Genomic DNA, 27,311 nt, shown 5'->3' on the forward strand with positions numbered 1-27,311 from the left:
TGATGACATAAAATATTCTTCAATTTGCAACTAATAAAAGCAATCAAAAAGAGACTTACAGTTAGTAATAAATTATAATTTATCATTTCGCTATGTTTGTTAATTCTTTTTTTTTTTTTGTAATTTTTCCATCTTTATTTCACATTTATGATAAAACATGATAAAAAAACCAAAAACAATATCCAATTGCAAAAGGAAAAATATTTAAATGAAATTGTTCCAGATACCTGATTATACATGTTATTCGCCCCTCCACTTGAAACTGTATTAATTAAAAATGATGATGTTCCAGTTGTTTTTGAGTCATTCAACTCACACCAAGTGAATGAATTCACCCCATCGTCGATTATCTGCTTTCTCATAGACTCGAAGGGTTCCTTAAATTGCCTGGATATTCAATATTTTGAGAGAAATGGCATCAAAAAACAGGTGTTCGAGGTGGCCAATAATAACAAAGATGACAATAAAGAAGAAGAAGAAGAAGAGTGAGAGGGAGAGAAGCAGGACGATCTGTATGAAAATAGAGGAATCTGTTATGTCTGAAAAGAGAAAGGTCTTCAATCTCTGGCTGATGAGAGAGAAGTGTCTGTCTTATCCAATTCAGCCAATAAGCTACCCATGCAACCAGAGCGAGGCTGTGTAGATGGCTGTAGAGGATGGCATGCTGCACGAGGGTGTGAGAACGCTGCTTGAATTGGCGCAAGATGGCTGTGCTCGTCTGCGATGTGTTTTCAGCTCATTAAAGAGTGAAACCATTAACACACTTGGCGATGAGCTTCTTGTCGCGTTGTGATCAATCCCCACATGCCCCACCTCCAGTTGACCAGAAGATATGCTGAACAGAGTAGTTGCAGGCGAAGAAAGAGAATTCGTCCCAAACACACTCACTGTCTTCCCTCTCCCTGTTATTATTATCTTCTTTTCCCCAACACTGATCGTCGCCCCTTCGCTCACATGCTTCCCACCCAGCAAAGTGATTGTCGAGCTCAGCTGCGCCATGCTCGACTCCACTGCATGCCCCACTGTCTTGCAAGGTGCTGACTCACTCATCCCACACAGATTGCTCGTGTCATCCCCACCCACCCCAACATACCGATACTTCATCCCTTCCTTCAGCCAATCCTTCTTTTCTGTGTGCTGTGAAAAAGAATAATACACCCTTTGTTATATTGGCAGCACACCATATTGTTGCCGGTATTCATTGCATACGATTCATTGAACGAGTTGCATGACGAAAAAAGATAATTTCCATCATAGAAGAACACGACATGGCAATAAAGAGTAAAAGCAATGCTTATGCAATCGTTGAAGAAGAAGAATTAGCTTCAATTGTTGTCACTTGGAATAGTTGATTGATACATATTAAACTGCAAGCTTCCCCCGGATAATGTTGCGTTGTACGAAAAAACTGAATATTCCTTATTTAGAATGAAGCTGGTACACTTTGGCATTATAGTTCTCCACAATTTAAATTTGATGCAAGCGTGAAGCGTCCATGCACTCGCACATTCATGCTCCTTCAAAAGTCCCATTTTGCAATTGAAATGATTTTAAATCAGAAGTCAATCAATAATAACAATTTTATCGTATACTGCTTAAAGTCTAATTCAGAATAATATTTTGCGAGTCTGTTCCTTTAACAGCAAACAAATAGTTCTATCTTTTCTCACATTATCATCATTTCTTCTTTCTCTGTAGAATACTCTCCAAATATTGCTTATCACCAGTTCTATCTATATTTTGATAAATATCATTTTTAAGATTTTGCAGAATTAATTGCCATTCCATTCGATCTCCAATCCTTTGGCACGAATTTTCAGATAATCATTTTTTGATTTATGACCATAACTGTTAAACATAAATTGTCGGAATTGAACTCTCACGAATAAATATTGTTTATTTGACAAAATATATTTTTATTATTCAGTTCATTCGAATTGACAAAAAGGATCATAAAAATTTTTGTTGAGGGATTAATTGGAATAAACTTGGTCTTTCTGGAATAAATTTTTTTAATTCGAATAAACTGGTGTTAACTTGAATAAACTTTGGTTATTCGAATTATTATTTTTATTACAAAAAAATTTTATTATTCCAATACCATCTATTAATTTCCAAATAATCGAATTTAAAAAAATCCGTTTTAATAAGGCTTGATAACGTGAATAGTCTATTTGAATAGTTTTTTCTGTCAAATAACGAGCGATAATAAAGCATTTCAAAAAACAAGAAAAAATTTCACACCGAATTAATTGGAATTTTTATTTTAAGGGTTCCGACATTTTCGAACCTAAAATAAAAAGATCCAAAAATGCAGAGAAAAAAATAAAGATAAAAAAACTTATCAAAAAAATTCTAGAATTTTCGTAAAATTTTGTTTTTTGAACTTTCAAATTTGATTGAATCTTTTTCGATATTGAGAACTTTTGGAGTCTACAACAAAAATAGAAGCAAATTAAAAGAAAATCATCCTTTTGCAATTCACAAATAAGTATTATTATAATCACATTTCACATTAAAAATACAAACTCTAAATAATGAACTCAATATCGAGCATACAAAAATGAAGATTTGAAAATCATACAACTTTCGAATAAGTGAGTAAAAATTAAAATTTGATGTGAAACATCAAACCATCAAGCATTCTGATTGTATTTTCGCATAATAAACATAAAAATCGGTTAAACAAAAACGCAATTATCAAATTCTATTATGCAGTGAACAGATAAAAACAAATGCAACTAAACAAATTTAATTTACTAACGTGTACAAATTGACTATCGAAAAATATATAAACTGAAGCAAAGCTTCTTGAAGAACAAAAACGGTTTAATTTCACAGAAAGGCTAACAAAAAATTTTTAAAATTCTATTAAAAAAATGAAGAAAAACACGGACACAAAAGAGAAATAAAAGAAAAGAAACTAAAAAATTTGAAACAATTCAAATGAATAAGAGAGGAAAATTAAATATGATACTCAAAAATTTCAAAAGCGCAAAAAATATTTCGTGCAAAAAAAAGAGAGAGAGAGAGAGAGAGAGAGAGAGAGAGAGAGAGAGAATTGAATTGAAATATGAAAAGTCAGCTCAAAAGAATGAAGATATTTGCCAGTTTATTGAACAAGAAAATGAAAAAAATGGAAAAAATTCTCTAATGTCGAAATTCTGTAAGAATGAAACAAACAGAAAAGCATGCAAAAAAAATGTTACCAAAACGAAATGTTCAACAAACAAAAAGTACAAAAAAAGAATTGCCTCTCAACTCTCAATGGAGAAAACAAAGTTCTTTTATGCATTTTTTTTAAAAATGAATACAACAATATAAAACATTGAGCTAAATCTTTCTATCAGCCATACGAACATCATAAAGCAAAGATGGCAAGTGAATGAGTTGGCTCTAAAATAACTAACTGTTTCAAATATCTAGCATATCTTCTAAGCTCAGGAAGCATTTCGATGACATTTTTGAAAAATCATGGAAACATTTATGAAAAGCTTTCATCTTTTCAAAATGGAATTCAATCTTTCATCAATTCACATTTTCCATACAAATTGAATAAGCAGTTAAATTTTAGTTTTTTAGTAACACATAATCAACGTAGCAACATATTTTGCACAAAATTTCGTTCATATAAAGATTCTTCACACATAATGGCACAATCCTCAGAAATACTACACATACCCCACTCTTTCATTTGTTCGTTCATCCATTCATCCAATCCTGAATGCTCTCCATAATCTGCTCTGTGCAAAATATATGCGGCTCGCTATTCCTCAGCCAGACACCTACCCCGATCGCCCTGTGCTGCAGTGCAACCGCTGAGTCAAAGAGGCCTTCTTCTTCACAATACGCAAAGATCCGCCTCCCCAACACAAACCAGCTGTCTCTCTTCGAAGGGAAGACTGAAATATGAGCACTGCCTCCAAATCCCTCTTCATTCTCTCCGTCTTCATCATCCTCATCCTCATCTTCGTCCTCCAATTCCCCCTCTGACTCACCAGCCTCTCGTTTTCGCCTATCTCCTTCGAATGCGTCGAATTTACCATCAGTCTTAATCAAGCACTCGTAGTTCTCTGCTTTAAACGACACTTCATCTGCAGCTGTTGAGTCCCGAATGGCAATAGACGAAGGGCCACTCAAAACAGAATCCTCTAAATGGATCTCAGGCGTCGTTGCTGCTGCTTCACAGCAAGACTCACTCTTGTCGGCAGACTGCCTGCCATTCTGCTCGCTCACCAATGGCGTGTCTTCTTGTTCTCTTCTGCTTGACTTCTCAGAGCTATTAGTTTTCCGATTGTTTGAAGATGCTTTATGCTTAATTCGCAAAACAGGGCATTCGTCTTTACATTTACAGGCACATTCAATTTGCTTTCCATTTTTCTCGACTTCTGCTTCTGCCTCTGTTTCTTCCTCTTCCTCTTCAACTTCATCGTTCACCTGCCTCTTTTCCTCTCTTTTCCTCGCTTTCTCTCTTTTCATCTGCTTTCTGTTGGCTCTTTCTCTCTTCCTCTTTCGGCTCCTCCTCATCCTCTCCTTCACTTTCGACAGCAGCTGCAGAAGCAGATTGCACCACATCTCCAGACTCCATTCATCAGTTGCCACTGCCCCTCTTCCAATTCCAATGGAATGCCGCTGGTACTTCCGATGAAAGGGCACTTGAGAAGCAGAAGAAGAAGAGGAGGAGGAAGAAGATGATGATGATGACTGCAATGCATTTGAATTCACATTTATATTAGACTCATTTTGATTGTATGCCTTTCCATTAGTGGCTGTATTATAAGCATAAGCAAAAGCAGAAGAAGTTGATGAAGGAGGCAAAGGCTGGTTGTAAGCAATGTTGAATGGCGATGAAAAGGGTATGACAGACAAAGAAGACGGCGACGGAGGAGAAGAAAGTGGATTGACAGACAGAAACCGAGGCGACTGAGAGGGAGAAGGGCAGGAAGAAGGAGAAGGTGAGACAAAAGGAGAGTTTGAGGCGAACATGAATGGGCGAGTGGGGATGCTGAATGGAGGAGAGACGCAGCTGTTGTCGAGCTGAAGGCCAACAAATGAAGGAATAAACTGGTTTGTTGATGCGAGTGAAGGAGAAGTGACTGCAGAAGAAGAAGAAGAAGAAGAAGAGGGATGAAGAAGAGCTTGCTGTTGGAGAAAGGAGTAAGATGTGGAGGGAGATAAAGAAGGTCTGTTGGATGTTGTGGAGGAGACAATTTGATTCTGAGAATTTAATGGAGTGAGAGAAGGATCATACAAAGAAGATATGGCAGAAGGTTGCGTGTCTGAGGGCATAAAGGGGGAGTAAGCATTTGAAGCAGAATAAGATGAAGAAGAAGAAGAAGAAGAGGAGGAGGAGGAAGAAGAAGAAGAGGAAGAAGCAAGTGTTTGATTGAATAAAGAAAACACAACTGGCTTTGGAGGGGCACCAGATGAATGATTGGAAGAATGTTGAGAAGAAGGAGAAAGAGAAGGGTACAAAACATTTGAGGAACTTGAAGTGGATGTTGGCTGTTCTGAGGAATTTATAGAGGAAGAGGAAGAGGAAGAGGAAGAAGAAGTTGGCATATTTGGAGAGAATTCAGATGAATTGTGCGATGTAGCAGGCAACGCTGTTCCAACTTGCTGCGTATGTGATTGAGAAGGGAAAGAAGAAGAAGAAGAAGAAGAAAGGGAAGAAAACTGTGCTTGAGGAGGAGGAGGAGGGGGTGTTGATGTGAGAGGGCAAAGTGAAAGCAAAATGGAAGGTGAATCAGAAGAGCTGCTGTAATTGGAAGACGACAGAGAAGAAGGAGAAGAAGGATATTCAGAATACAAAGAAGACGAGGAAGATGAAGAAGAAGAATTCGAATTCAATGCAACAGAGGAAGTAGTGTAGCTATGAGAGATCAGCAGCTGTGTAGAGAGGGAAGTGTGGAATGTTGAGTGGGGTGTGGATGCAAGTGCCATCGAAGGCGACTCACAACCCGACAATGATTGGAACCCTCCCACACACAACTCTCTCTCTTTCTCTCTCTCCTTCTCATATTCAATCTCTCTTTCTCTCTCCTTCGCTTTCGCTTTCGCCTTTGCTCGTTCTATCTCTGCTGCAATCTGCAGCTCCCTCTCTCTTTCCTTCTCTTTCTCCTTCTCCTTCAGCCACGCCCCCACTTCAATCCTCTCCCCACACCCACACACTTTCTTCACCATCACCTCCAGCATCCCATTCATCATCAGCGCTGCCACAATCTCCTTCGAACCCTTCGCTAAGCACTCGCTCATGATCTCCACAAGTGGATCATTCACTTTCTTCCCTTCCTCGTCGGCTGCCAGCTGCAACAGTGACTGCAAAAAGGGTGAAGGAGTTGCAAAGAAGAGGAGCTGACGCACTTCAGATGAGGCGTGGAAGAGAATGGAGGTGCAATGCAAGAGATGAAGGATGACTTCACTGCGAAGAGAGGAAGGAGAAGAGAGGGTGAATGAAGACGGAGGACGAGGTGGAGGAGAATCAGAACGAGAGGGAGAGGAAGATGGAGGAGAAGAGGAAGAGGAAGAGGAAGAAGAAGAGGAAGAGGAAGAGGAAGAAGAAGATGATGATGAAGATGAGGAAGAAGATGAAGCAGGAAAAGCAGTTGAATGACTGTTCAAATGTTTTGAGGAAGCAGCTAATTGTGAAGTGTCAGGCACGTGAAGTGGTTGGCTGGGCGATGAAGTGAGTGAAGTGATTCTGGACTGTGACTGAAACTGAGACTGAGACTGAGACTGAAGCTGTGATTGTGAATGCGAATGAAGTTGCAATTGGCTCTGGGATTGCAACGGGCATTCGTCTGACATGTCTGCGAGAGAATGGGACGAGTGAATAGAACCGATTGGAGCGTGTTGTGTGTCTGCTGGCCTGAGCGCATCGCTTCTGGATGGCCCAATCATTTGATAGGGCAACGGCACATTTTGAGAGGAAGCATTGAACCGACTGCTTTCTGCTTGAGAGGAAATAGAAGAAAGCGCAGAAAGAGAAGGCGAGGCAACAAGGGCGGTCAGATTGGAGTGGGCAAAAGAACGGTTGGTAGGAGGAACAACAGGATACGAAGTGAATGGAGAGTTGTATGCAGATGAAGAAGTAGCTGCTGCAAATATCGATGGAGACGACACATTCTGAGAGGCTGGGGAGAAAGAAGAGGACACTTTCGCTTTCATCGTTTGACGTCTGCTGGCATATTGTGAGGAGCTTGAAGAGACCAAAGAGGAGGTCGACGAATAATGAGAAGGAAGCGGACGAGCACCAGAAAGATAATGCATTGAATTCTGCTTATAAGCCCTGGACGAGCGCGATGGCTTCACATCTTCAACGACATCGTCATCGTCTGAACCCCATTCGTCATACGGCTCATCTCTTCTATCATCGTATTCTTCATCTTCATATGCTCCGTCTTGATCAGCTAAGATAACTTCATCATCCTCCCCTTCCTTCTCATACATTCCTTCATTTCTCCTCAGCAACTGCTTGTCTTCCCCATTCTCCATTCTCTCATCAAACCGACGCAAATAATCTCCTTCCTGTTCCTCCCACTCTTCATCGCCGATGTCTATTCCCAAATCCATCAGCTGCTCTCTTCGCATCCTCCTCGCTATCCAATCATCTGCATGTCTGTTCTGATACTCTTCGCTCTTCTGTGGCAATACTCCGTTTGCATGCTCTCCAACTGACTGCCTCCTCAACTCCTCCCCAATCCAGTCCTCGTCCTCATAGTTTGTGCCTCGCATCCATTGAGATTGTTCTTCTCCCTTCTGATTTATCCTCTTCAGATCTTCGCTGTCGTCATTGATTCTTTCTCCTTTTCCGCCCTTTCGGATACTGCCACCGTCCATTCCTTCTTTGGCTCGTCTCAAGTCCTTTTCAAGAAAGCCTTTGGAATTTGGCTTGTTGGATTTAATACAATTTCTGAATAATCCTGTAAGTTTGCTGAAGAAATTAACATCTCTTTTGGCAGGCGAAATGTTGTTGCATTCCAGCAGACAAATCTCTTCATCTTTATTTGCTTCTATGCCACATGCACTTCCTTTGTTGCGCAATTCAAGAGCATCCGTTCTTTCCTTTTGTGCTTTACATAATCCTTCCTGTTGCGTATTTGCAAATACACTGGGATTTAGACGAGCTGCCTCTATCATCTTCCAACGCTCTTCTCTTACGCGTTTCCTTCTCTCGCGCTCTTTCCGCCAATTTCTCCGCCCTTCCCGATGCAGCTCCTCCATCACTTGGCCCATCACACCCATGACGTCACACTTCTTCAGCAAATCCATCAGCCTGTAATGGTTTGACCGAAACAGCAAACACAACACGCAAAGGGACTCGGAGACAATCAGTCGCGAAATCGGCTTTGAACGCATCAGCGGGAGCTGTGCTGTGATTAATGCAAACAAATATCTGTCAATTCGATGCTGCAAAAAGGCATTCACAAAAAGAGGAGGAGAAACTTTTTCAAAATTCGAAAAATACCATTGGTATATGAAATAAAGAATTGAATCAAAAAATTTATAATTGCAACCAATAATTCAAAAAACATATTATCATACAATCTCTTTCCTCGCTTAAACAACGGAGAGCAAACACGGCTCTTTCTGTTATTTCGAGATGTTCATCGTCGGAATGTGACTGTTTTATTTCAACAACAAGGGTGGACAAAACTTTATCTTGAACTGTCGGACTCACTCCACGAGCCTTTCCTGCATAACAATCTCCTATCACCCGATAAAACCTATAGTCATGGGACGACTTTCCATTTTGAAAATAGCCACATGTTGTTTCTCTCCAATCAATTCCCATAAAAACGCTGCATGGATTATCTTCGTGAAGCAATACATTTCTCGCACCACATTCAAAAATTGTCGATATAGCGCTCATCATCATTGTTCTTTGATCTTCTGTATCATCGGTCCAAATGAGCATATCGCAAAGTTCACGATGGAGAGTTGAATCAAAATATTCTAGAAGAGAGATAAGATCTAGCTTGAGAACTCGTTTATAAAACTCTTGCAAAATTTCTTTTTTATTTTTTGATTTTTCATTGACTTTTCTTCCAATGATTTCTGCGGACAAAAAAAGAAAAAATACAGGCAAGTAACATTTAAAAAATTCAATATCACACGAGAAATACACGTAAACGGGACCGGCTTGAGCTCATAGTATGATCCAAAACTATCTCCACGTGGATACACTTTCTTTTGTAATTGAGATGTGGTACATCCCATCCAGTGTGGAATTCGTGTAATTCTCAGATCCCATAAATAGTTTTTTTAATTGCATTTGTGTAAAAATTCAGTCTTGTATAAAATATAACATAAAAACAAAGAGTAACAAATACCTAAGAAACAATTAAAACTTAAGACATACATTCACTACTCATTATACATTAAATGCTTCGAGATGCAACAGAAACAAATACCACTAAATAAAAATTTTGTTAAAGAAACATAAAAGGCTTTAAAAAAGTGGGGAAATGAGTAATAAATGTGAATAACAATAATAAATTAACAAAAAGGTTAAATAAAGGAAGTGACAACTAATGACGATTGAATTGAGGATAATAATAAACTAAAAAGTTCAAAAAAACTTTTTTTCAACAAGCAGAAAGCTGTTGAAATTCTAAAATTTGTGCTTTGGTAAAAATAATAAATTAAGAGAAGAAATAAGACTATATCGATGAAAAATAGCCGGAATGCGCATTTGTGAATGAGTGCTGACGCAACTATATCAATATGGCCTCGAAATAAAAAAAAAAGAAAGAAAGAAAAAATAAATAATTATGAATTTGTCGTTGATAAAAGAAGCACAATGCCAGCATCCTCTTCAAAATAAAGACAAAAAGCAAACAAAGCGAAAATAAAAAAAGAGCAAAAATTACACGAAAAGAAATACATATTTGCAAACGAAACTTAAAATGGAAGAGAAATGAACAAAAGACATCAAGAAAATGGCAAAGCAACGAAATTACTGTTATTTTGAAAATCGACGATATTATAATGTACATCGTACAAGAAAGAAGAGAAAAGATTATTAAAGTTGAAAAAGAAAAGGAGAGAAGAAAGAACAAGAATAGAATGATAAAAAGAGAGAGAGATGAAAGTTGCAGAATTATATCAAAAGTCAAAGAAAAAAAAAAAACTGGAAAAAGAAAAAGAAAATTGAAAGCAGGCATTAACTTCTTTTTAGACAACCAAAAATCGTTAAAAAGTTCATAACAAAAGCAAAAAAAAATATAATCATGTGGTTTAAAAAATGAAGTGATTCTACATATTTCCACTACATGAAGAAATATTCATAGATAAGTGACGAACATAAACATTAGGAAAACAGAATAAAGACACTAAAATAAATGTACATGATGAGCAAATGTACAGAAGAGGTCCAATAGATTGCATTTAAGAGGAGTACAGACAGCGAAGTGAGCATTCATGTATAAAAGATTGAGCATGTGTCTTAATTCGTTCATCTCTTTTCTCTTTTTGGCAGCTTTGTTTGCGATTCAAACTGCTTCCACTGCTGCCTCCTCTTCTTTCTCTGCTCCCTCTCAAAGAGCTCCCTCTTTCTTTGTATTTCTTCTTGGACTCTCTTCTTTTCTTGCTTCCTCTTTTCCTCTTCTTCTTTTCGAGACAATGTCAGCTTCGAGTCTTCCTCGATCCTTTGCCTTCTTCTCTTCTCTTCTCTTTCCTTCTTCAGCTGTTCTTTCTTCTTGTCCTGCAAAAGCTTCTCTTCCGCTTCCCTCCTCCTCTGCTCCTTCAGCTCGTCCTTCATCATCTGCTCTGCCCTCATCTGCTCCCCTTGTTTCATCAGCGCCTCTCTCTTTTCTCTTCTCCTCCGCTCTTCCTCTTCTCTCTTCTTCTCTTCTCTCCTTCTTGTGCTCCTTAGCCATTTCTCCGTCTGCCTCCTCTTCCTTTCTCTTCTCCTCAGTGCTGCTTCCCTTCTCTCTGCGTCTCTTCTGTTCAGCTCTTCCAGCTTCTTCATCGCCCTCGCTCTTCTCGCCAGCCTCTCTTCTTCTGTTTCGCCTGCCCGTCTTCTTGCTCTTCTTCGAAGCATCCTCTTCTTCCTTCGCTCTAATCTCTGCTTCCTCCACTCTTTTTTCTCTTCTTCGGTCATTTCTATCAATCGCTTCTTTCTCAGCTGCCGTTTCTCTTCTTTTGACATCATAACACCTGAGGCATCTGCGTCATCTTCTGAAAAATCGCTGCTGCTCGACTCGTCATCCACAAGATCAATGAGAAGATCTGCTTCCTCATCCTCACTCAAAACATCATCATCATCATCATCACCTCCATATCCATCGCCATTTGCTCTGTTAGCGTGGTGGTGGTGATGCCTCCTTCGGCGATGCTCGCCTGTCGAAAGCTGCCCCGCTGCTCTTCTTGCTTCTCTTATCTGCTCTTTTTCTTCTCTTAGCTTCATACGATTGATCCGGCAACGATACTTCCGCTGCTTCAGAAGAGTCCGCGTTCTCCTGTCTTGCCTTGCTTCTGTTGTTTCCTTCATCCGCAATGCATATCTTCTCTTCCTTCTTTCTCGCTTTCGAAATTCTGTCATTTTGATATGCCACAGTCGTTTTTCTTCATCATTCATATCTTTTGCCTTCTTTTGCACCCATTTTTTCTTTCCGTCTGATCCAATCAGCGCAACCATCCCAAACTGCTTGTCTGGATTCGAAAGAGATTCATTCCGCTTCAAAAGACTGGAAATTTCTCTATCCTCATTGATCTGGTCTTGTGTGTTGTCCAAGCCCATGTAAGCCTCAATATCCTCCGTCAGAAAATCGTCATCGTCCATCAGCTCGTCAATCTGGTCCATTTCTTTGCCGTTCTTCATCTCCAGCTCTCCTGTTGATGCTATCCTCGCCATGCCATTCATCCGCTTCTTCTTCTTATCTGCCATCACAAGAACCGCACGTGCTCTTCTCTCTGCTCTGTCTTCAGGATCTTCAGTCATCCGAATAATCATCCGATGAGACCGCGCTTCCTCTTTCTTCATCATCTGCGCATAGATCTTCCGCCAGTTGCGCCTCTCCTCGCTGCTCATATCTCCCACTTGCTTTGCGACCCCCTTTCTTGTCCCGTCGCTCCGCAGGACAATCGCAATCCCCATTTGATCGTCTGATTCAATGCCGAAATTGTAGTGGTTTTTCGCATGAGACGTTCCGTTCATCGCTCTTGTTCCTGACTTGTTGCTACTGTCAGAATCGCTGTCACTGTCTCCATCTTCTGAATTGTTGTCAAACGACCCAAATTCATCCAGCAGGTCGTTCTCCAGCTGTATCTCTTCGCCATCTATCACATATGTATTTCCTTCCTCAGCCCCATCCTCACTCAGAAAATCAGGGTCAAGTGGATCATCCGAATCGCAGTTGAGCAGCTCACTTTCTGAATCGTCAGACAAAGCTGAGAGTATGTCAATGTCTGAGTCATAATCGTTCATATTATCGTCATCATCGCTGTCTTCATCGCGGCTGTTGCTGCGATGGCTGAGGCTTCCGCTGCTGTTGATGCTGTCTTCGTATTGTCCGTTCCGCTTCATCGATCTTCGGCGCCTCCTCTTTGCGATCATCAGTGCGTGCTCCCTTCGTTCTTCTCTGGATTCAGCTGTTTCGCTGGATCTGACAGCATTTCTCCTCTCCACCTCGTTGCGCATCTTCATCGACTCGTACAGCTCTGTCCATTCATCCTTCTCATCTTCAGTCATCTCGCTAATGCGCTTAATCACTTTGTGTGGCTGCTCATCTAATCCAACCACAATAACAATTCCGAATTCTTCATCAGGAGCATCAGCACCAGAATCGTCTGCTCCAGCTTTTACAACTCCACTTCCGCAGAATCTCTCCAGATCTTCTTTTGTGATGAGGTCGTTGTATGGATGTGGTGCATAATCTTCTTCCAGTCCATCTTCAGTCAAGAAATCTTCATCATATCCGTTCGCCATGATGCTTTCGTCATCTTCGCTGATGTCATTCCTCAAACAAGAGCTGCTTTCGTGGTTTCCTGATGTCTGTGACTGAATATCCGTATCTATGTTGGGGGAACGAAGACCCATTGCTTTGCTGGATCCAGAGCAAATCAGACCTGCTTCACTGCTGCACAGATTGCCCCTCAAACTGTTCTGTGACTTCGAATTCTCTTCTGAAGAATAACTGTACGCATCGTCGTCTTCGTTGTCTTCGGCAGACATCAGTGCAAGTGTCGATTGATGTTTATTCAACTTTCTTTGCATTTCTGTCTCATTTCTTTGAGGATGCCGTTTTCTCAGCTCTTCTTTCGCTCTCCTCAATCGCTCGGCTTCTGCTACTGTCATTTCACCTCCCTCTGCTCCTTCTTCTGTAAGCTCCTGCTCTTTCTTGTTGTATGCCTTCTTTCTCCGTCTTGAGATCAGAACAACAATAATAACAATGAGCAAAACAGATAAAAGCACTGAAAGAATTCCTCCAACGATAGCTCCAATGATTGTTGCCATGTTCGTCAAATTCTCTTTGTCGTCTGCTTTTGCGATAATTGAGGACTTAACAAGAAGATACGATGCTGGCGAGTTTGTATCTCCACCAGAGATGGATTTTCCTTTGTAGAGCAGCTCCAATCGTACTTCAGTTGTGCGAGGAAGCATTGTAATGATAGAAGTGGGAATCGACGCATATGCATGTGTTTCATTCACAAATGTGTGGAATCGGTAATTTTTGGTTGATTCTATTTCTTTTGTTCGATGACCTTCGAACGAAATGTGCGACAGAGTATCAGCATTATCAATTCCTGTGTTATCAAAACTGCTTTTGTGATTCTGTTCGGATGGTTCCGTTTTGTTGGCAATGAAAACTAACTGTAACGAAAGGTCGCAAGGCATAAGAAGTGTCCCGATTACTGTCAAATCCATTGTTGATCCATGTGTAGTATTCTCCACAGATGTAACTGTTGGCATAAACAGATGAGATGCTCTTGTTTCTGGAAGACCATTCAGCGTGCATTCGCTGCTGTCTATCCACAGCGATGAGAGCTCTTCTTTGCCGTCGCCAAGTCTCAAACTGTTCAAGTTGATTACTCCGTTTCTGCCTTCGCAATGGATGTTTCTCCGAAACGAGGGATAGTTCGTTATTTGTGGGTTGTTTCTTTCAAACCTTCCGTTTGTGATGGTAAGCGTGCCATTGGTTACAGAAATGCCTCCATGTGTAGAGTTTGTGAACGTACAGTTTTTAAGCTGTGCGCTGCATGCTTCAAAGTGAACGATCGAATCTCCCCAAAAGCACATTTCATCAGCTGCATTTGCTGTGGACTGTGCATTTTCATTGAGTGTATTTGCCAGTTGCCCATTAAAAAGAGAAGATTCCATCAGCACAGAACTATTTGTTCCAAAAGAAACCGCTGTGCCTTTGATTGTGGATGACACAAGATGGTCAAATGTGCAGAACGAAAATAAAGCTGAAACTCTTTCTTCACAGGAAATGGCGCAAGGTCCTTCACTTGTTCGCTTGATAGAAGAAAATGTGCACTGAGTGAATGAATGATCATAAGATGCTTCGTTTTTGTGATAGTTTTTGCTTTCATTGTGTTTTGAGGAAGCAGTTAACGAAAGCGATGAAGATGATGACATAGAATTACATGTAGTATCTCCTGAATGAAGAAGAATAAGTGGACAGCTTGTATATATGTGAGAAATCTCAACAATTGACAGGCTCAGTTTGGCATTTGCATCTACAACAATCATCGATGAGTTAATCAGAGACGTGGATGCTTCTGTTTGATATTTTGCTGAAAACACACATTCGGAAATCATCAAAGTGCCGTTCTTTTGACGGAAAATTGTTTCGTGTTTTGCAGAAAACAAAGTAATTGAGCGCTCCAGCACAAAATTGAAGGTGCATTTATTTATTGATACATCGTTTATAACAGTTACAATGCCCACCTCTCCATAATCTGGTGGAGGCGATGATGGAATTGTCATAACATACTCAGGAAGATCAATGAACGAAGAAAAAAGTACAGATGCTTTATTTGCATCTATTGATTCAATTGCAATATCACTCAATGTAAACAGCCCAGTCACATTTGTTGTCTGGTTGATCTTCACTGTTCCAGGTGTTCTGAATAAAAGGCGTGTTGAAGCCATGTTCAGCGTCGCACATGGTTCTTCAAGTCTTCCGCAGAGACGAGTAGCAACAGAATTGGCTGAAGAAGCAGTATATATGAGGGAATCTCGATATCCTTCAACAAACGGAATGAGATTGAAATCAGTCACTGAATGATCAGTTACATAGAAGGAGTTTCCTGAATTGATAGACTCTTGTGACCAATCAAGATCAAAATGTTCCCAAGTAGCTTGTGTTGTATACGAATGGCAATTAATGAATAGATCGTTTGCAATAAACGCTTCATTTCCATCAAATCGAACTTTTTTCAGTGAAAAATCTAATTCAGGAAATGGATTTGGGTTTGGGCTTGTAGGATTGATGCAGTCCAAATATATTCCTCCTCCTCTTCCAATTGAAGGCGAACATCTACTCCCATAAAATGTACAGTTGATGAAAGATAGCTGGCCATCAGAGCTCATGCAGTAATACATTCCTCCGCCTTTTTCTGACAGCTGAGAATCGGCATAGATAACATAACTATCTTGGAGTGTGCATTTTGTGGCAACAAAAGGCTCCGAAGCAATTAAGCACGGATTATTTGCAGTTTGTCTCATATTATTAAATCCGCATGTAATTAGAGAAACTGTTGGAACATTATAAAGGGGTGATGCAAGTGCCAATATGGAAATGGCTGCATTAGATTGAAGAAATACATCATTTGCCAACAAATGACTAACCGAAAAGGAGCTAATTGATTGCTCTAACGCAAATACTGCTGTTGAAGCAAATGTCATAGAAACGATTGCAATATCCGAGAGTGTGATATCTCCTTGTCTGCAATACAGAAGCGAATAGCTGCATGTAAACAAATGTTCTTGCAACTTCATTGAGCATTTATTCATTGTGAAGCTTGCCGCCTCACAAGAAAACAGAATTGATCTGCTGTCATTCAGATCAGAAGGCAATAAAAATGATATGTTTTCAACATTTGAAGGAATAGTGAAAACAAAAAAGCCATCTTGAGCTTTTGTTACAGTGTCTGAAACAACGACTGGAGTGTCCTCTGCATTAGCTTGCAGTTCGAAGCTTTGAGAAGTCTCGAATGTGAATGCTTCGTTCACTGAAGAGGATGAAGAAATCAAGATGTTGCACTGATCTGCTGGAGGCGTATCAAAACGAGTGTGCATCAGATGATTTACAGAGGCGCACTTCGCTTCTGCAAATCCACATCCACTAAAATCGCTTCCGTCCGTTTCATCAACAAACCCCGTTGTAGTGAAATTCGTCCAAAGAAATACGTTCAGAGGAATTGAAAATGTTGGTGACGATGAAGATCTCTCGTATCCGTTGAAAGTTGTAAGTGAATTTCGATCGCTTTCTGAAGACTGAAAATCAAAATTGGATGTAACAACTAATGATTTGAGGTTCCAAGAACTCAAAAATATATTTCTACCTCTCCAAGCATCATTAGATACAAATCCAAGATCTTTTAATGTAAACCCTGTAACGCCATTTCCAGTTTCCAAATAGATTCCTCCGCCTAATCCTTTCCCTGTTATAGGATCGTCCGTTGACGGAACCATGCACCCTGAGTAATTAGTCTCCTTTATAATCAAAGATGCTCCGGTATCAAGCAAAATAAACGACCCACCACCTCGAAATCCACCTTGATTTGGTGATAAACACAGAGTCGAGATAGAGCAGTTATAAATTGTCACTGATGGAGAAGAACCTGAGCTGCCAAGAATTTTCATGCAACCTCCGTCTCCATTCTTGTGTCGTGTTCGAATCATGGTGCTATTCACAAAGCTGGCTGACTCTGCATCCGTGAAGATAAACGGCGAAAAAGCTGTGAATGTTAATGGCTGCGTAAAGTACATCTGATTAATCTCCACAATTCCACCAACAGACTTTATTAATGCAAATGATACTTCCGTGACATTCTCGGGGAATATGATTAGACTTTTGCTAACAGTTATTGAAAAGGACGCAGAAATAAATGTTTCTCTAGTATCCTTCAATAGATCATAGAAAATGAAAGATATCAATTCAAACTCGGCTTCGGATTCATATTGAATAAACGAGTTACGAGTATTTGATCCGTTATCCACAACTAAAACAACAGTTGACAATGCAGATCCACCTCGTAATGCAAGTCCATGAGAAGATATTGAGACTTCATCATTCAAAGAGGAAGTATTATCGACAGAAATCCAGTTTATCATCGACTGCGGCATGCGTATATTGATTGCGTATTCAAGAGTTTTACATTCGGACGTTACAAACCCGCAATAATGGTGATTGACTCCGCCAACACCATTAATGTGTAAAGGAGAAGGCATCACACAGAGGAGAACATGAAGCGGAATGATAGTTTCAGATTCTCCATTTTCAGATCCACTCCACAGCAGCACATCAGTCGGAACTTGTGCAGCATCAAAAAATTGAAATGATGTTATAGTTACGATATCTTCAAGCATCACATTTGCACTGCATCCAATAAACAAATTCTTGCCAATATAAGCATTGTTCGGTTGAGATTGCCCAAAAGATAGAGGATGAAGAAGTCTAAGATCAACAGACGAATCAAGAACGTTCAGTTTCATTCCTCCTCCTCTTCCGTTTCCATCCACAGTTGGCGATGCAACGCAACCTTCAAATGAGCTGGTTCCATTCACAATCAATGAATCTCCTGCCATCAATTCAACAAATACGGCTCCTCCACCAATGTCGCTTCCGCTCAATATGACATCATTAAAAATGCAATCTGTTAAACAATATGAATGAAGTCTTATTGGTGATTCGGAAGAAACAATTCTCCGATTTAAGCAAATGCATCCCCCACTTCCTCTGCTTTTTCTTATTCTCTGAAAATTGCACTGAGAGCAAGAGAATAATGCACACGTTTCAAAATCAAAAATAGTTCCAGAGATAAATGAAAGATCTTGAAAGTCTGAATTCTCCAAAAGAACTGAACTTGTATTCCCCTTAAAAAGGGCAGAAGAAAACTCTTTAGCAGGTTGTCCTATAATCTCAGGTGGCCCGGTTATAAGCAAATCGTTCATTGAAAATGTTGAAAGCGCATCTTTAAGTAAAACTAACGAAGATCCTGAATTGCTGTCATGCGTAATCGTCATTCTCGAAAGCGATAAAGAACCTTTATTTACAGTGAACACAGACCTCAGCGAAGAGGGTTGCGTCGGATGAATAATTGTTCTTGTTGTTCCTTCACCAATCAAATTGATTCGTTTGTCTTCGATTTTCACTCCACTCGTCATGAATGCAAGATGTTCACCTTGAAGAGGGTTAACAGTGCAAACAGCGTTTGTAGTATATGCTTCAACCGCATACTTAAGTGTGTTGCATGGAGTAGCAGTGGCATCAATCCCGCACCACTCAGAATCTGTTCCACCAATTGCGGCTACTCTCCTTTTGTCAGTCAGTCTGGGAAGCCATTCATCTTTCCAGTTTACGCTTCCGTTATCGTACAGAACTCTATGGGTACCATCTGTTGTCGATCCACAGCATTCAAACGGAGAAATCAACAAAAATTTGTCCATAGTATCAATGATTTCCACGTCTGTGCCCGAATCTTCAGCAAATACAGTATTTCCTTTGAAGAAACAAAAGTAAAATGCAATTGGAGGAATTAAAGTTATTTCATCTGTTGCAATGCTAATACCAGCCCCATGCCCATTGTCAATTGTATAGCACCGATCAAATAAAGAATCACTAAGAGTGAAATCATGAGATACAGTTCCGATAATTCCAATACCTCCCCCCTTTTTTGAAACCTTTCCGCATTCGATGCATTGAATTTCTGAGAATTGTTTAATAGTTCCAGTTAGTGCCGAACAATAGCACTGATTTGATGGATTATTTCCGTTGAAAACGCATATTCCCCCTCCATTCCAGTCGGCTGTGCACCCTTGGAGCTTCACTTTGCACAGCGAAAAGCAGTCTGATACTTCATCAAGCCAAATTCCTCCTCCTTCGCTTTCTTGAACTAACGCATTGCAATCTGCAAACGATGAATTACTTAATACAAATGAATTTATATTCTGTATGAAAATTGCCCCACCTCTTGAAGAACAATTACATTGTGAAAAGTCACAAAATTGGATCTTGCAATTTGCACTAGAATTACCAGCTAAATACAATGCTCCTCCATTGTTGTCCACATTTGTTGAATCGTAAACATCAGTGATAGGAGAAGTAATCTGCGAAAATTGTGTTTCCTCAAAAAGAATATCTTCCGCATTTGTAAAGCGAGATCCTGGAGAATATGTTCTACCACTTCGGAAAAAAGTGCAGTTTTTGCAAAATAGACTTTTTCCGAACATTCCAGGAGATACACTACCATAGAGAGCATCTGAAACTGTTGTGAAAATACAACAATCAAATGATGAAGAGCAAGCTTTATGCAAAGATTTTTGAAGAGTGTTATCGATTTTAGTTGAAATATTTGAAAAAACAGCTGATTTTAGATGAATACTAGCCAATGAAAATGAAGAAATAAATGGATAAGTTTGTAAATTTAATGAGTTAAACGAAGATCGAAATATAATAGCTGATCCAGGTAATTGTTTCATTCCTTGTTGAGGGAAACATATAAGTGATGATACAGCTTTTGAATCAACGACTGAGCTTGATAAGCTTATATTGTCGAGAATAAGTTCTCCAAGTGTTGAAAAAAAATGATGATATAAGGATGAGCTAAAAATACAACTACTCTCAACTGAGACCAGAGACGAACAATCCAACGTGATAAAAGAAGTTTCTGCTGTGTGACATAATTTCAATGCAATTAATTGACAGGTAGAATTAACTGTATGAAATTGTGAAGACAATTCAGTTTCAGTTGAGCAACAGTGAATTTCTGTAGCGTATTCGGAAGAATTTCCATGCCGATGGGAAGAAAATGTGCTTGCAATACGTGAAAAATAGCACTTTGAAGAGTCATTTCCAATATTTAATTCAAAAGGGAATTTTGTTGAATTGATGTTAAATAATTGTAAATTATTGCAAATATCATTGCAGTTTTCTTCGTTGCAATATTTGTATGAAATTACTAGAAGAACGAGTTGAATAAAATGTGCATTCATTTCGTATATAAGCTCTAGCAATTTCTGTTCCTTTTTTTGATCTTAACCCAATTATTAAATTATCCATTCAAATTCAATTACCAGTCAAGAAAATAAAAAAAATTTTTTTAAAAAAAAAGTGAAAAATAATAATAATGAATTTTCTATAAAAAATTAAAATATTCATTCAATTTATAATGAAATAAAAAAATGAAAATTTTCTAATGTTTGAAAAAAAAAAATTCAAAATATAACTTTATCATAAATAAATCGAAATTCGATTGAAATGTCGGTCTGTTGAAGGTGCATTGACCTTTTTTCTTTAAGTTGATGAACTTTTAATAATAATCTATTTTTCTGAACAAAATTTCTTTTGGAATTCAATCTTATCTTCAATATTTTATTTATTCAAACACACAAACACTGAAATAATTACAAAAATTAGTTTTTTTCTTATATTTCGTGTATATTATCATATGTTTTCAATATTATATTATATTGAAATGAGAAAATGAAATACTTACAAATCATTTTTACCATAAAAAAATTATTATTTTATTATCTTTTTTTTTCTTTGTTTTTTTTCTCACATAATAAGCGCATGTCTTTTGATGACGCATCAAAAATAGATCAATTATATGTTTGGATTAAGAATATTTCGTTTAAAATTATAATATTAGAATTTGAATAGATAGATGATGCAAATGACATTATCGCGAATATATTGTGTTTTTCTATTGATAAACAAATTGTTTGTATGCGTCAACTTATATGGATGGCTTTGCATTTTAATGGTGTGGAATTATTTTACAAATTTAGATTCATTTGTACTTTGCAAAAGATTTTTCGTTAAAGAGAACATTAGCATCTCCTATTTCATTAAGCGTTATGTACTCACTTTTTTCGAAAGATTCTTTAGAACTAAAGGTTTGTAATTTGCGGAAAGTTAGATTTGCAGTTGTGACTTTTTATTTTATTATATTTGTTTTTTGAAACAATTCTTTACAGAGAAAAGTGTCAAATTTTTTGAATATTATTTCAAAAAGATTCTTTAAAGAGAATGACACGACACCTTTGATATGCTCGTTCACAGATATGTTTATGATGTTTCAAAATATAAATAACAGTTCAACGAAAGAAAAATGTGAATTTTTGAGACTGATGTGTGATTTTGCAAAGCACTCCAAGGACGAGTGGACTACAATATACTTATTGTATCCAGGGTTATTGCGTCATTTTGAATCGCTATTATTGAAAACAGAGCTTTGCTCGTTTTCAAAATATTCCATTCTTACGATTCTCGATGCTGTCGATGTATGTGGAATACCAAAAATTCTTCAAGAAACACTTATTGGAAGATTAGAAAATGTTATTGAAAAATTGCAAAAACAGTGTTTAGAAGGCGATTTATCTCAAAACCTTCAGCTTATTAACTCACTTTGTTTGACTTCATCGCATATCAGAGTGAATCTGATGAATTCGACCATTTCGCCAAAGCTTGCTCCATCAGAAAGTGAGACTTTTTCTGAGATCTCAACTTGTGCACAAAGGCAATCAGGCGACACATTGTCAAATGCCTCTTTGTCTGAAACAGAAATCTCTGACAGCTTTTCTGCCCGCACAAGTGCAACAAGGCCACAGCTGTCATCATGTCAATCGCTTTCGTCAGACTCAGTTGAAGAATCTCCTTCAAGTATTTTGCTGTCGATACCCTCGTTCTATCAACTGGAGAATCCGTTCCCACGTCCAAGTCGACAATTTTCTGTTTCTTCAATCAACCCTGAATCTCCAAGCCAAAGTTTAGAAGTTGCTTCGAATTCAAAAGAAAAACAATCAAAATTTCGTTTAAATGCATTGTCCTCAATACATCTGATTTCTGAAGCAGCAAAATGTAGTTGCTCGCCTGAGCACAAAGAAGAAAGCAAAGGAGGTTTTTGTGTTTTGCGCAAAGGCGGAATGAAAGACGATGCAGTTGCTGATTATGAGAGAAGAAAAGAAGAACCATCTGCTCATCGACACAAAGCAGAAGTCGAGTCGTTCCTAAAAAGCATACCAGATGAAAGTCTTCGACAAGAACTGCTAATGCCTGGGTGGGGAAAAGGTGGGATTTTTTTATTTATAAAGATTTTTAGTTTTTATTCTGATGTTAACTCTTCCATTCCTTTTGTGCTTTACTACTTGATTGCTATTTTTTTAATCAAGATGCAATACCACGCAATTTCAAATGTGATGTTTTTGTTGAAGGCACAGACTTCCACGAAGGTGTGCTGCCCGACTGTGTTCTGGAGATGCAGCAGCGCTTTGTGCTGAAGCAGATACCCAAATTGGTGACATTTCTATTCCATCCGGTTGTTGAGAGAGGCATTTGGCTATTCGAAGTGGCTCCTGTCGGGGCAACAGACAACTTTCGCATTGGAGCTGTGGACGCATCGTATGACTTGCACTCTTCCACCTCCTCTCCTGGAAGCACGGAATGTTTGATCTTTCTTTGTTGCAATAGCCTCATTTGCTTTATTTTATTATTTTTATTTTTATTATTATTTTCTTTGAAAAATTATAAATAAAAATTTTGTAATTTTGTATCGCAAATAACTTGATTGCATTCAGATGGCTGTGGATTAAGTGGAAATGGCAATCTGAAGCATGTCAGCAAGAGAAAGATATTCGATAGCTGCATCAACGGAGGCACTTTGTCGATTGTTGTTGAAATTACAGAGCAAAATTCATCCAGCCATGGAAGCGAAAAAAAATCAAATATCTATTTCAAGTGCAACAAAATACCACAAAAGTACTATTTATGCAATGCTCCAAAATCGTTAAGATTTTATGTGTGCTTATTCTTATTATTGTATATGTTTATTTATTTCTTCTCTAATTGTATTTATTGTTAAAAATGTTTTCTCGTAACCATCTGGTAACAAAAAATTTTTTAATTTATGGCAACTTCATTTCTTTTTCAATCAGATTTTCCTTACAAATTTAACTTTGTCGTTTAACATTATCAAATTTTGCACCATTGGACCATCAGATTTGCAAGATTTTAAAGAAGCTAAGGGAATTGATTGGAATGATAAAAATTGGACAAGAAAATTCAAATAATTGCCTCAATTCATTTATTAAATTTCATCGTCATTGAGCATAATGGATAAAATTTGTTATTGTTCTAATTTATATTTTAAGTTTTTAAATTTTAAAATGTTCAAACGAGCATGAAATTTGTTAATTAATTTACTTAACTTTATCATATTTTTTTCACCTTTTTTAAGCAGAATAGTAATGTTAATTATTTTATTCAAAAATCTTCAATTTTTTAAAACGTTTGTTATTGTTCTTCAAACCTTCTCATTGCAAAAATTTCATAGGTTTTAAAGAAGATACCCTTAACAAATTTTTGTTTTCAAAAAAATTCATCGCAAGGTGTCTTTTAAGTTGTAATGGCACTAGACAATATTGAAGATGTTCAGAAAGAAATACAAAAAGAATACATGATGGCCATTCAGAAAATTAAACAAGACATTTCATTTCTTCCTCCACCAATATCTTTTGCGTTGACCACAAGCCCGTCTGTTTTACCTAAATTTAGAAATCCAGGAGTTATGTTCTCAGATTTTTTCAACGTATGAATATTATTTATCATTGAATTTTTTCACTTTTTTCTTTTTGAACAATTTGACTAAATATTTGTTTTTGTCTTAGGACAGCCTCCAATCAGCTATCCTCACAACATATGTTGGAGAAGTTAAATGGATCCTCCAAGAAGCTCCTGGTATTTATTTGAAAATTTGAAAAATCTTTCGTAATTTTAAAATTTTAAGTGTTAAATAACATTCCTGTTCTGTTTATTTATGGACGTGGTGGGTTTTACGATGTATGTGTATTTTATAACAAGAGTTTTTATAAAGATCGAGTAGTTTAATGAATTAAGTGGGAAGCTGCCTCAAAAATTTAGTGCTAAATGCGTTCAGGTTCCGAGCTCGTTTGGTCTTCATCACAGTAAAATAATGGTAAATTGATATTATCATTTAAAAAAACTTTCAATTATATACTATTTCTTTTCTTTTCTTTTCTTTCTGTGTTGCAGTTATTAACATATCCTAAAGGCTTGCGGGTTGTTGTTTCCACCGCAAATTTAATTGAGAGTGATTGGATACATCGTACACAAGCAATTTGGTGCCAAGATTTTCCATTGCTTACAGATACAGCAACCTGGAGTATGCTCGTTTTTTTATTGCTAATTATTTACATGTCATCTTTTTATTTCTATCAATTTATTAATTTGTAAATAGTGGCAGAAGCTTCACTTTCAAGCATTTCGAGTGCTTCTCCTCCAGCAGCAACCAAATCAAAAGGATTACTCGAACGAATTCAGAAAAAAAGCACTGCCTTTTCTCAATCGCATATTTCTTCTTCCGCTTCTGCATCTTCTTCACCAGTGAACGCATCAACAGTCGAGCCTTCTTCAATAAAAGAAACACTGTCAAAATATCTGAATGCCTTGCATATACCACACCAATCATATCCGCAGCAGTCGTCTCGCAAACCGAATTTATTGTATATCGATCTGTCGCTTTACGATTTCAGTGCTGCTGCAGCAGATTTGGTGTGTTCTGTGTATGGCTCCCACGAAAACGCAGAGCGAGATTCGTTTGGGCATCTGTTTTTGAGGAAAATGCTGCTGCAGCGGGAGAGAGAACTCAATCGCATGAAAGAAGCAGAAATTGAAAGGGATAAGACAGAAGAGAAGGATATTTATGCGGAGAGTGCAAGCAAAGTGTGTGAGAAAGAAGAGACGAGCGCAATTCAATCAGCAAAGCAAGCAACCAGTAAGATTGAAAAAGGTATTTCACATTTTTTAAAAATATATTTTGTTGCTTCAAGTTGTTTTATTGTATTGTTATTTTCGATTATTATTTATTTTTTAATGTGATTTTAAATTTGAACTTCTAATAATTCATTGTTTTGCTTTTGAAAGCAGATTCTTTGCCTCTGATTAGAAATGATTTGGTGTGTCAGTTTTCATCGTTTGGCACTTTGACAGAAGAATGGCTCGCTGAATTCACGACTTCTTTGGGGTCCGCACGCACATTTGCTCCGTCATGCACAGTCTGCAAGAAAGGAGTAGCTGCATTGCCGGCAAAGAAAGATGCGTTTGCGTCTTAACTTTTTTTAATGATGCAAATGTGAATGTTATTAAATGCACGGTGGTTGTTTGATAATAATAATAATTTTCTTTTAGTGATCTGCTCAATGATGGAAGCACTGATGTTAGCCACACATTGAAAAGAAGGAAAATTGATGATGATGAAATGGGAGATACAAAAATTTCGAGTAAAAGTGGCCAAACTGCTTCAAATGTTGCTGCTTTCAAAGATGAAACAGAAAAGTCAGGTTTATATGAGGACGAAGATGAAGGCGATGCCATTCTACTTGATGATTGTGGTGCAGATTCTGATATTTTTGGAAAAAAGACGAAAATCAAAGGAAAAAGAAGAAGCTCCAAGAACAAAATTGGAGGAATCTCAGCTGCTTCATCTGATGAGGATGAAAGGGAGGCTGATGAGGCAGACAGCAACTTTTCTATCACAACTTCAGCAGGAGCGAAAACAAGCTCCATTCAAAGCAAAGAAAAATCACCTGCTGCAAAAAAGACCCAGCAGTCTATTGGAGCCTTTTTTGCCCCTTCATCATCATCATCTTCTTCTTCTTCTTCTTCTTTGGCAAAAGGCTCAAAGAGTGCTATGGATGGAAACAGCATGGCAAGCTTCGCAAGAGCACAGGCTGTTCATACTCATCTCCATCTCGTGTGGCCCACCGTGAACGAAGTGGCGCAGTCAATTCTGGGCTATTCAAGCGGAGGCTCGTTGTGCCTGTCGCAGAAGGCAGTGAGAGAGTTCTGGAAGGAGTATCTGTGCAGATGGAACGGGAGGCAGAGCGGAAGGCAGCACATGATGCCTCACTCAAAAATATACACCAGAGTTGGCCATGATGGCGAATTACGATGGGCAGTGATAACAAGCGCAAATTTGTCAAAAGTATTCATTTTTGATTAAGTTCAATAAAAAAGAATAATCTAATGTTTTTAATGCGCAATGAAATGATATTTTGATATGTGTATTTTGTTGAAAATCTTTTTTTCCTTCTCTTTCTCTCTTTTTTTGTTATAGGCTGCTTGGGGATTTATTACAAAGAAGAATAACAGTCTAAGAATTAGCAATTATGAATGTGGTGTTTTGCTTCATCCGTCTTTGATTCTTCGTTCAATAAATGTACACCGAATGTGGGGAAAGTTTGCGATTTCATTTTTTTCATTTATTTTTATTCTTCATTAAAATTTCGAATTCTATTTTCAACTTATAATCTGACATAACTGTCAATGTGTGAATTTATATGAATTGCATATTTTTTTTCATCTCAAAGAACATCATTCTTTTCCTGCACAAACCAACAATTCCCTCTTCCTCCAGTGAATGGCACACACTGTGTAATACTTCCTATGTTTGAAGACTCGTTTATGCGACTTCGTTCCTCTGCAAAAAGCAAAAGCAATCAAGAAACTATGGACAAGATGATGTTGGAGATGGCATTGAATGAGTCATTGCAGGAATCAGAAAAGCAAGAAAAGAAGGAAGAACAAGATGTTATCGAATTTAACGATGGCTCGGTTTTTATTTTACCAAAGGAAAGCGATGATTCTTTTTCCCTAGCGTCAAAGAAGGATCCAGTAATAGCATTTCACCATCAAATGCAACAGAATATTTATCATGATTATGTTATTGACAATCCCTCTTTTGTTGAATTTGTTAATTCACCGGATTTATCTCACATAATATCTGAGAAACAGCCTTCCTTTGTTGTTGGAATGCCCATTCCGTTTTCTCTTCCACCAGTTTCATACAACTCACATTATTCATCTGCGCAATCAGCAGGAGTTGTGGGTAGTACTGATGCATCAACAGAGCATCAGCGCAAAGGAAAGGAAGATGAACCTTGGGTTTGGGATGTTTCTTATTCGAAGCCTGATATCTTTGGTCAATTGTGGAGTGCTGATAAATTCGGATCTGATGACGAATGAATGTTTGACGAAAATCTTATAAATTTTTAACAAAATTTTTATTTTATTTTATTTTATTTTATTTATTTATTTATTTATTATTTTGTGTTTGTG

At 38.0% G+C, this 27,311-nt stretch overlaps 5 protein-coding genes across 5 annotated transcripts; 2 read left to right on the forward strand and 3 right to left on the reverse strand.

Moving 5' to 3' along the window:
* Positions 1-557: 557 nt before the first annotated feature.
* MONOS_10978 (uncharacterized protein) lies at positions 558-1,184 on the reverse strand (the record flags this gene model as incomplete). The annotated part of the gene is made up of 3 exons (XM_067863468.1): positions 558-718; positions 765-1,137; positions 1,182-1,184. 3 exons carry the CDS (start codon positions 1,182-1,184, stop codon positions 558-560), a joined length of 537 nt encoding a protein of 178 aa, XP_067734193.1.
* Positions 1,185-3,702: 2,518 nt separating this feature from the next.
* Positions 3,703-8,917, reverse strand: MONOS_10977 (uncharacterized protein; the record flags this gene model as incomplete). The annotated part of the gene is made up of 2 exons (XM_067863467.1): positions 3,703-8,444; positions 8,545-8,917. The coding sequence occupies 2 exons, from the start codon at positions 8,915-8,917 to the stop codon at positions 3,703-3,705; spliced, it is 5,115 nt and encodes a 1,704-aa protein (XP_067734194.1).
* Positions 8,918-10,456: 1,539 nt separating this feature from the next.
* On the reverse strand, positions 10,457-19,405 carry MONOS_10976 (uncharacterized protein; the record flags this gene model as incomplete). Its single annotated transcript, XM_067863466.1, has 3 exons — positions 10,457-11,075; positions 11,133-19,083; positions 19,210-19,405. The coding sequence occupies 3 exons, from the start codon at positions 19,403-19,405 to the stop codon at positions 10,457-10,459; spliced, it is 8,766 nt and encodes a 2,921-aa protein (XP_067734195.1).
* A 2,214-nt stretch (positions 19,406-21,619) lies between these two features.
* On the forward strand, positions 21,620-23,417 carry MONOS_17049 (uncharacterized protein; the record flags this gene model as incomplete). The annotated part of the gene is made up of 4 exons (XM_067869930.1): positions 21,620-22,247; positions 22,349-22,621; positions 22,754-22,974; positions 23,111-23,417. The coding sequence occupies 4 exons, from the start codon at positions 21,620-21,622 to the stop codon at positions 23,243-23,245; spliced, it is 1,257 nt and encodes a 418-aa protein (XP_067734196.1). The 3' UTR covers positions 23,246-23,417.
* A 141-nt stretch (positions 23,418-23,558) lies between these two features.
* Positions 23,559-27,218, forward strand: MONOS_10975 (putative tyrosyl-DNA phosphodiesterase 1; the record flags this gene model as incomplete). Its single annotated transcript, XM_067863465.1, has 10 exons — positions 23,559-23,763; positions 23,843-23,912; positions 23,962-24,014; positions 24,058-24,150; positions 24,228-24,357; positions 24,433-24,984; positions 25,122-25,293; positions 25,383-26,178; positions 26,311-26,432; positions 26,564-27,218. Exons 1-10 carry the CDS (start codon positions 23,581-23,583, stop codon positions 27,216-27,218), a joined length of 2,826 nt encoding a protein of 941 aa, XP_067734197.1. The 5' UTR covers positions 23,559-23,580.
* Between the last annotated feature and the right edge of the window lie 93 nt (positions 27,219-27,311).

Source organism: Monocercomonoides exilis (genome assembly GCF_001643675.1).
Source record: "Monocercomonoides exilis strain PA203 chromosome Unknown scaffold5-2102611, whole genome shotgun sequence".
Classification (NCBI taxonomy): Eukaryota; Preaxostyla; order Oxymonadida; family Polymastigidae; genus Monocercomonoides; species Monocercomonoides exilis.